This window comes from Phaenicophaeus curvirostris, chromosome 1 (genome assembly GCF_032191515.1).
Source record: "Phaenicophaeus curvirostris isolate KB17595 chromosome 1, BPBGC_Pcur_1.0, whole genome shotgun sequence".
Lineage (NCBI taxonomy): Eukaryota > Metazoa > Chordata > Aves > Cuculiformes > Cuculidae > Phaenicophaeus > Phaenicophaeus curvirostris.
In genome coordinates this window covers 83,606,056-83,615,098 of record NC_091392.1, presented here as the reverse complement: position 1 = coordinate 83,615,098, position 9,043 = coordinate 83,606,056, and the positions used below count along the sequence as shown (strand labels likewise).

Here is a 9,043-nt window from a genome sequence, read left to right as displayed (position 1 = left end):
TTGTGCTGCCTATGAACTGACCAATAAGAAAAAGCAATAAAAATCAGCATATTTGAAGGATTAAAGAAGAAAGAAAACCCACCACCAAAAACCCAACAACAAAAAAGAACAGTAGAAAAAAGACAAACATGTTCTCAAAAGCCCTGAAAGAAATTAAAAAGAAGCTGTTAGAGGCGGAAAGATCAAACCAAAAAAGGTAAGAGATGAAAGAAAAACATGAAGGGCACTTACTGGGAAGTGTCTTCTACACTTTTTCCACTGTCTATGTAGAAGCGAAACTTGTAAGAAAAACAACAGCAACCCAAAGAATTTCCACTAAAAGATGCTTAGAGCAGTGTCTCTGGTCTCTCCCTCCCCTCTCTCGCTGGCTTCAGCCCTGCCTTCACGTGCCTCAGTCTTACACTGGTTTCTTGGTTGTGACGCATCTTCTTAGTGATCTGAGGAAATTAGCTGCCCACCCGCAGTATAAGGGCATCTAGGGAAACACTTTGATCAGAAAGAGAGAGACAGCACGAGAGCAAGCACGTCCAGCCGACCCCCTCTTGGTTCACCCACCCACTCTACCACCTTCTTTGCCCATGCTTCATTTTTTCTGAGCTCCTAAAGCTTCTGTCCTAATCAAGAACAGACCAAAGCGGGAAGACACAGCCTCTAGCCTCTATTGGATGCCACCATGAGGCCACTGTCTTTGGTGCTGTTCCTCACCTTCACTCTGCTGTCTTTTAATGGTAAGAGGGGCTGAATGTATCGGGGAAGGCAGAGTAGCTCAGTAAGTTGAGTCTGGATGTTACTTGGTCCTTGACAGGTCTGAAAGGGAGACTGAAGCAGCCCCACTGAAGACAGACAGATATTGCCCTCTACTCTGAATCCCACCCTTTGCTCAACCTTCCGTCTCGTTACAGCTGGCCACATCCTACCAGGAGCAGCAGACGGAGGAAGCAGGGAGCAGAAAGTGTGGGCCAAGGCAGGGAGTTCAGCTGTGCTGCCTTGCCACCTGAGCCCCAGCAAGATGTGGAAGAGCTTGAAGGAGCTGCATGACAAGACATCCGTGGTGTGGAAGCGGCATGGAGGAAGGTATGCCAGAACCAAGACAGGTTTGCCTCCTTGTTGAGGGGCTGGGAAGGGTGGGAGACACTTTGAGTCCCTTTTCTCCTTCCCCATATTCCCTTCTTCCTGTCTCACTTTGCCTTTGCCTCTTTGGCACACGCTGCTCACTTGTCCTTCTCCCAGCGCCCACTGGGAAGCACACATAGTGCTGGAAGTGGAGTACACAGGTCTCCGGAAGGCAGCGCGACCCATGAGGCCCCGGGTGTCAGTCCAGGACTCTGCCTTCCGCAAGGGAATTTTCTCGCTGCGAATCAACCCCGTCCGGAGCGAGGATGCTGGGCTGTATGAAGCATGGGTGACATACGACACGGAGGTCCAGAGCTGCCAGGTGGAGCTGGGGGTGATTACAGGTAGGAGAAGATAGAAACCCTTGAGAACCTTCATTTTATGTCCAGGGAAGTTGTAAGGGTGGAAGAGGGTGGGAATGCCATGTTTGCCAGGGCAGGTTAGAGTACAGGCAGCAGCCCCTTGAAAGCACACAGGTTCCCTCTGTCTTCTCTCAATTCTGGAGAGGTGGCTGCTTGAGGGACAAGTCTAGGACAGGAAGGGCACAAATGGATGGTTTGGAGTCCCTCTGTGATTTTTATCTTCCCCCTCCTTCTTTTTTCTTGCAGTAACCACCAGTCCACCTAGCCCTGTCATAGAAAATGAGCCGCTCTTGTTGAGCTGCAACTCCAGCCACTGGGCTAGACTTGTGGAGACACGCTGGTTCCACAACGGGCACCTGGTCCCCACCTCCGAGACCTTCTGCGCCTTGCATGGGGCTCTCTCCATCCCTCAGCCAGCCATGAGTGATGCAGGCTCTTGGCGCTGCCAGCTCAGATACTCTGATAATGAGATAATTTCTGCCACGCTTGACCTACAAATTCTAGGTGAGATTAGCCTCTGCACTGCTACTCCAGCATTCCCAAGTTGCTCCCTTTAATGTGACTGGCCAAATCCGGAGGCTGTTGTCACCTCCCTGTATAGCTCATTCCACCATCATCCCACACTGTGCTCTCTCTCTGGCTCAGGTTTTGATGGCCCAGCCAACCCCATGGTGTACGCTGGAGCTGGCTCTGCAGCTGATCTACCCTGCACTCTGAGTTACCTTCCCAGTGCCTTTGGGATCAACACGGTGACAGCTCACTGGAGACACTTTGCAGGAGGACACTTGCAAGAATGGAGTATTCCTCAGAATTCGAGCAGCAGAAGCTTCCCCCTTTGTCTCCCTGTGGTGGGGCCAGGTGATGCAGGGCAGTACCGCTGCGCTGTCTCTGTCGGCAGCAAGACAGTCAGCAGGGATGTGACCTTGGCAGTGGTTACAGGTGAGAGGAGAGACAAGGAGGTGCAACTACCCCTCTGAGCTACCCCACTGCTCACAGATAAACCTCTCTGCATGTCAGTGCAAGTGAGTGTTGATTGCTCCTGCTCATAGATTCTCACCCTGGGGTGGGAAACAAGGTCTCTGTTCAGGGCACTGCACTGGACTCTGCTGAGAGCAAGGGTTTTCCTGGGTAACTTCATTTTTTTCTTCTTGAAGTCTGAGGAAGACAGAGGAAAAAATAGAGGAAATAACGAAGGAGGGGTTATATTAGAAGAAGGAGGGATGGGAAGGAGATGTAAGAGATATAGTCTTTCCTGAGGATAGTTTTTTTCACTTTGCTGCAGTCACTCCAAGCATTCAAGGACCAGTTTCTGAGGGGTCTCACTTGCTGCTCATCTGCAGCCTCACACACCCTCGTGGACATGAACGTTACCAGTGGAAGCACCTTGGCTCAGCCCCCACTAGCAGCAAGCTGGCGGTGGCCACCTCTCATAACCTGGATGGCCAAAGGACTCAGACTGGCCGTACCTTGGAAATACTCCGTGTGTCACAAAAGGATATGGGCACATGGGAATGCAGTGTACATGGCCCAGAAGGCAGACTCGGAGCAGTGGAGTACGGGTTGCAGATAACAGGTACTGCAGTCCTATGGATTTGTAACCAACCTCTTCTTCACACCCTATTCAATTCCCTGATGCCCTTTCTCTCTCAGCCTCACCCCTTTGACTGTTCTCCTTTAGGTCTCATCTTGTTGTCATCCTGCCTTAGCTCTCAAAACTTCCTTCTGTTTCTCCTTCCAGTTCCCTGCACCCTTTTCCAGTTTGCCTCTCTTTGTGCAGTCCCAGTGCAAAATCAACCTTATCCTCTTTCCTAACTGTGGTTTCTCCTCACAGGTGCCCACATCTCCAACCCTCCCAGCATCTTCAGTGGGCCAGTTACTTTTGGGCTAATGCTCACCCTCTTCCTCCTGCTTACGGTCTGTGTTCTGGCTCTCGCCCTCCAAAAAAGGGTAAGTGTCCATCACCCCATTTCTGTTAGTTTTCCTGTATATCGTCCCCAGAGGCAACAGTGAAATTTCTCAGGGGCACAGAGGAAGAATGGGGCTCAAATAGCCTGCTGAGGGTGCCACGAATATGTAGTGAAAGCTGTATCCTGGACATCGGCAGGTCTGACTAACTGGCATTTGTCTAGGGCCAGGTCAGGCACTTCAAAGGGGGTTAAAGCCTCCTAGGAGACAACTCATATAAATGCCTGCTGGTCCACAGATGCCTATCTCAATTCAGGTCTGTTGTTGCTGCCTCAGCCCTGGTGCTTCGGCTGTTTGCTTCTTGCAACTTGTTTGCTCAGCTTGTTCCAGTTTTCTTGTCTTCTGAAAATTCTGCCTTGCTTTTATCACCCCAAAGACCAGGACAGGATTGATCCCCCCCGCCAGCATGCCACTGGATAAAATGTGCAAACAAGTCAAGCTTCCTCTCTGCAATTTTCATACTGTTTCTCTGCAAATTAACCACACGGCAAATTCTTCCTTCAGGGTTTCTCTTTGCTGACATGGAACACCTTTTGTGAGTAGCCGTGATGTAGTTGCCCTTCCACTCAGCTTCTTGGAAATGGCCCACAGTGAAAAATACCTTCTAACGCAGAAAGGGCTGGGGGTTCAGAGTGATCTCAGGCTGGGAGAAGTTTCCCTGGTGAAAGATCTGTTTGCCTTGAGCCTTGGCCTTAAGCTGCATCAGAATGGCCTTAAGCTGTGTCAGGGGGAGTTTAGATTGGATATTAGAAAAAATTTATTCACAGAAAGGGTTATCAAGCACTGGCAGAGGCTGCCCAGGGAGGTGGTTGAGTGTCCATCGCTGGAAGTGTTTAAAAGGTGGGTATATGAGGTGCTTAGGGATCTGGTTCAGCAGTGGACAGGTACAGTTGGAGTTGATGATCTCAAAGGTCTTTTCCAACCTAATGATTCTATGATTCTATGAACCTGATTTGAGCTGAAGATGAGGGATGTGACTGCATTGATGCAAATTCTTAGCAAATTCAGGTGGCTGGAGGCTGAAGACAGGCAACATCAGAACAAAAACAAGATGGACATTTTAAAAAAAACCACTGCAAGTAGTGCTAGGGAGGCTCATGAGTGGTTCTTCGTCATCGGCCCTTAATCAGCACTGATGGTAAAGGATAATCTAAGGCAGAGATCTTTAGTTTCTGAATGACTCTCTAGACTGTACAAGTCCATGGCAAGATGATCAGAACCAACCTTTCTGGCCTAAAACCTCGGATAAATAACTCTTTTCAGTGTAACTGTAAACCCCCAGCTAGTAGGAAATGAGAAACCTGGTTGTCCAGCTCTGCTAACTTCCACAGCTCTAATCCAGCCAGGATACTTACATATATGTATATACTTACGCATATGCACTCACTGCCTTGGCCTGCCAAGTACGCAAAGTTCTTCTCTTGCAGCAGAGGTCCTCCATCTACTAATGGTCCTCCTGCCCTTCTCTGCACAGTCTACCTGGTGGGCTCATCCTTTGTGGGAGTACAGATGAGGCGCCTTGAGCAAAAATATTAGCTTTTCTCTGTTCTCTCCCTCTCTCTGCTGGCATTCTCTGAGATTACACTTGCTTTTCTTGCATCGATTGAACATTGGCTGCTCACTAGCCCTTGGTGGGCTGTTGCCCATGCATTAGGCATCCCTGTTCCGATCCCCTGAGCCAATCAACATGCGATTGGTACTGCTGCTTTCATTGGCCTTGCCATTCAGTTTACAGCTCCATTCTCCCCAAATATGTGGGTCTTAGGCAACATTTTAATCTTTATTCTTCCAGATTAGGCTCCTCAACTCTAGCAGCCACATAACTCATTAGCACTTCCACACTATCTGTGCCATTAATGATTGGTCCCACAACTGATCTTTGAAGAGTTGTGCTTATCGTTTCTTTACAGCCTGGCAGCAAAATCCCAGTTCCTTCCTCTCAGCTGATATCACACCTGCCATGCTGTTCTTTCACTAATCTCATCTTTCCAGTCATATTGATTGCCTGTGTGCCACCACATGCTCTCCTGTGATGAGGAACACTGAGATCTATCTCTTTTCCATTGTCTAGAAAGTCACTTGTTAAAGCAAGACATGAAAGTGGATCTGTCTCTATCGTTCCTTATCTCATTTTGCATGAACCTTCATGTCTTTAATTATTCTCTCTCAAAAGGTGTTGTAAAATCTGGCATACACTGAGCCTGACCATTGCCCAGATGATTCCTCACTCTCTCTTAAGCATGTCCTGTCTTTGTTATTCCTTATGCCAACAATACCACAGAGGATAGTTCTGAGCCAGCCTTCACCAGAAGAAGCTACATATCTCAGAGTGAGATGGGCTCTCCCTGGCACTAGGAGGGAACAGGAGCTTCATGGTTGCAAGCAGTAGGACCATGACTTCCATGGGAGGGAGAAACCCAGACCTATGCTATTCTGTCACTCTTCTATGCCTGACATTGCCCCTTTCTTTCCTTTCAGGCACGGCCTGCTGCCTTCCCAGCACTGGAAGGGATGGTTGCAATCACTGCGCCAAGGAAGAAGGAGATGGAGGAGAACCAGAAAGAGAAGATCCAGCAAACCGAATGCTGATGGGAACAGGGACACCAGGTCCAGTCTGCATGGGAGGCTGAAACTCTTGTGTGCCATGCTGCAGTGAGATGGGCACCATGCAGACTACTCAAGAGGGTCTAGGGATGGCATGAACGTAGCAGGAGGCTGTGGGAACTCTCTACTTGCAGAGGGGCTGGAGGCTGCTGTAGCAGGGCAAGTTCAGACCCAGGGCTGCAGTAAGGTGACAAGCGGCACAGACGCTTTGGAGCTGCTGGGAGTATTTGAGCCATTAGCTCTTGCTGGCTTCAAGTGCCACTTCTCCCTTCCACCCTCTGCCCCACCTTCATGGCCTCTCTCACAGTCTTTCCCTAGTGAGATGCTTAAATGTGGGAGATGGCTGGAACACAGCTCACCTGCAGCCTGATGGTGTTTTGTCCCCATGGTCCATTTTCCTCTCCCTCTCCCCACACTGTCCTGCTCTTGCGCTCATTCAGTGGCACGGGGGACCCCATAGAGGACTGCACATGTTGCACATTTTGAGCATTTTATTTTATTAGAAACTCATTGTAGAACTTAAAATAAATCTGTCTGACAAAAAAACTCTGTGTGTGTTTGTGGAGGATTATGCTTGTTGACAGTGCGGGGTGTAGGTCTCCCTGTGTGAAACAGCTTCTAAGGACTTTTCTGTCTTCTCTTTCTCTTTCAGTTCTGTTGTACCGAAGTTGCCTGTTCATTTTTGACATTTTGATGTTGGGGGATGGGAAATTAAATGTCATTAGAGAAGAGTTACAAGTTCAGTCTCTCCTGTTTGCTGTGCTTTATAATTTTGGGTTGGGGTTTTTTTTTTATTCCTTACTGGCTCTCCTTCATAGAATCATAGAATAACCAGGTTGGAAGAGACCCACCGGATCATCGAGTCCAACCTTTCCTATCAAACACTAAACCATGCCCCTTTGCACCTCGTCCACCCGTGCCATAAACACCTCCAGGGAAGGTGACTCAACCACCTCCCTGGGCAGCCTCTGCCAGTGCCCGAGGACCCTTTCTGTGAAAAATTTTTTTCCTAATGTCCAGCCTAAATCTCCCCTGGCAGAGCTTGAGGCCATTCCCTCTTGTCCTGTCCCCTGTCACTTGGGAGAAGAGGCCAGCACCCTCCTCTCCACAACCTCCTTTCAGGTAGTTGTAGAGAGCAATGAGGTCTCCCCTCAGCCTCCTCTTCTCCAGGCTAAACAGCCCCAGCTCTCTCAGCCGCTCCTCGTAAGACTTGTTCTCCAGCCTGCTCATCAGCCCCTCATTGCTTTTCTCTGGACTCACTCCAGAGCCTCAACATCCTTCTTGTGGGGAGGGGCCCAGAACTGAACATAGGATTCAAGGAGCAGTCTCACCAGTGCCGAGTACAGAGGGAGAATAACCTCCCTGGACCTGCTGGTCACGCCGTTTCTGATACAAGCCAAGATGCCATTGGCCTTCTTGGCCACCTGGGCACACTGCTGGCTCATATTCAGTTGGCTGTCAACCAACACCCCCAGGTCTCTCTCCTCCAGGCAGCTTTCTAGTCAGACTTCTCCTAGTCTGCAGCACTGCACAGGGTTGTTGTGCACCAAGTGCAGGACCCGGCATTTGGCCTTGTTAAACCTCATGCCATTGGACTCTGCCCAGCGGTCCAGCCTGTTCAGATCCCTCCTTGTTCATCCATTCATTGATTCTTTCCCTCAGTCCTCATGTTTTCTTGATAGTTCTCTCATTTATGTTAAGGGCTCTCTGTGACTCTCCTCCAGCTATGGATGTGGTCACTAATGTAATCGTGAGTCCAACAGGTCCCATCTCCCACGACCCTCAATGTGTTTAGGTTTTACATAGTTAGAGAATGCTCTTCACTTACTCTTCAAACAGCCATGGAGGACTGTGGTATTGCTCTTGAACAGTTATGACACGCCACCCCAGCCTCACTAGCACAGAGAATCACACATGTATAATATTTTCTCACTGATGAGTCACTGGGCTGTGGCAGCTCAAGCAAAGAACTGATAGTACAAAAAAATGAGGCTCTCGGTGTTTAGGAACAGAGATTCTCTTGACTTGAGCAGAGGGCTTCACCACCAGGCCAGCCTTTCATTGTTTCATTGATGTGGGCCCCAACCTTTCCCTCAAGAGCTTCAGACACACAAATAATGAATGAGCTCTGGGATCCTCAGATTACAGGTAGCAGAGCAGCACCCAAAAATCCCAACTGACCTGCTCTGGGGAGAACACCTGGACTCTGCAGCTCTCCAGCTACTCAGCTAGCCATTAATTTTACTGAAAATTACACCCATTTTTTCTATTGCATTCTAGTGTATTGCAAGCAGAGGTGTGAGGTAGACTTGTCTGCTTCAACTGTCTCCTGCAACTTCAGGTAAATGATGAAAAAGAACCAACGTATGGAAGGACAGTCCAGCTTGGTATTAGGCACATTCCCAGGCAAATGATAATGCTGCAGTTTTTTCAAGGCAGGAGTGATCTTCTGGCTCATACTCTTCTCCCTTTGTCAGATGCTTGGGAGACAGAAGAAAGGTGGGTTAGCCCCAGGCTATGGAACAATCCAATACTCAGCAGGATCACACCACACTCTTTCAGTGCCTGACAGTGGTTTGCTGCCTCCTCTCATGCACAATGGGATGCTCTCTCCTCCTATATTTCTTTTAGCGTTGCTTGCCTGGATGTTCGCATTGCTCAGATGTGTGCCCAGTCTGTCTTTAAATGTTGCTGTTTTCCTGTACTCTCTGACTTCCTCTGGCACTCAGTCCTTGGGTCCGTTTATTCACTGTGTGAAAATGGCTCCTCTCTATTAGGTTTGAACTTGAAGATTTTTTATTTCATCTTCTATTTTCTTTTCTCCCGCCACAAAGGCTGGAAGAAGCAGGACTCTGAATCCATTGTCTCTTGGCTGGCCTTTATTCTGCAGCCTTTTATCACGTTCCTGGTTTTTATCTCTATGCATGGTCAACTCTCCTCGGATCCTTTGTTCTGGAAGCAGAGGCAGCAGCCCAGTGGGGGAGCAGTGTTGGTTTACA

The 9,043-nt window shown here is 48.9% G+C and overlaps 1 protein-coding gene across 2 annotated transcripts; it reads left to right on the top strand.

The window, feature by feature from the left end:
- The first annotated feature begins 492 nt into the window (after nucleotides 1–492).
- On the top strand, nucleotides 493–6,628 carry LAG3 (lymphocyte activating 3). 2 transcript variants are annotated; one of them, XM_069849890.1, is made up of 8 exons: nucleotides 493–728; nucleotides 903–1,074; nucleotides 1,231–1,457; nucleotides 1,722–1,979; nucleotides 2,121–2,414; nucleotides 2,758–3,048; nucleotides 3,307–3,422; nucleotides 5,919–6,628. In XM_069849890.1, exons 1-8 carry the CDS (start codon nucleotides 674–676, stop codon nucleotides 6,027–6,029), a joined length of 1,524 nt encoding a protein of 507 aa, XP_069705991.1. In that variant the 5' UTR covers nucleotides 493–673; the 3' UTR covers nucleotides 6,030–6,628. The 2 variants fall into 2 exon arrangements, with proteins under 2 accessions (XP_069705991.1, XP_069705992.1); XM_069849891.1 differs by lacking the exon at nucleotides 2,121–2,414.
- Nucleotides 6,629–9,043: the final 2,415 nt, after the last annotated feature.

What these genes read in the sequence shown, in the direction of transcription:
- LAG3 (XM_069849890.1), top strand. Translation starts at nt 674, where the DNA reads ATGAGGCCACTGTCTTTGGTGCTGTTCCTCACCTTCACTCTGCTGTCT. An exon ending in CACTCTGCTGTCTTTTAATG is followed by an intron (nt 729 to 902) that starts GTAAGAGGGGCT and finishes GTCTCGTTACAG; the next exon opens with CTGGCCACATCCTACCAGGA. An exon ending in GACCTTGGCAGTGGTTACAG is followed by an intron (nt 2,415 to 2,757) that starts GTGAGAGGAGAG and finishes ACTTTGCTGCAG; the next exon opens with TCACTCCAAGCATTCAAGGA.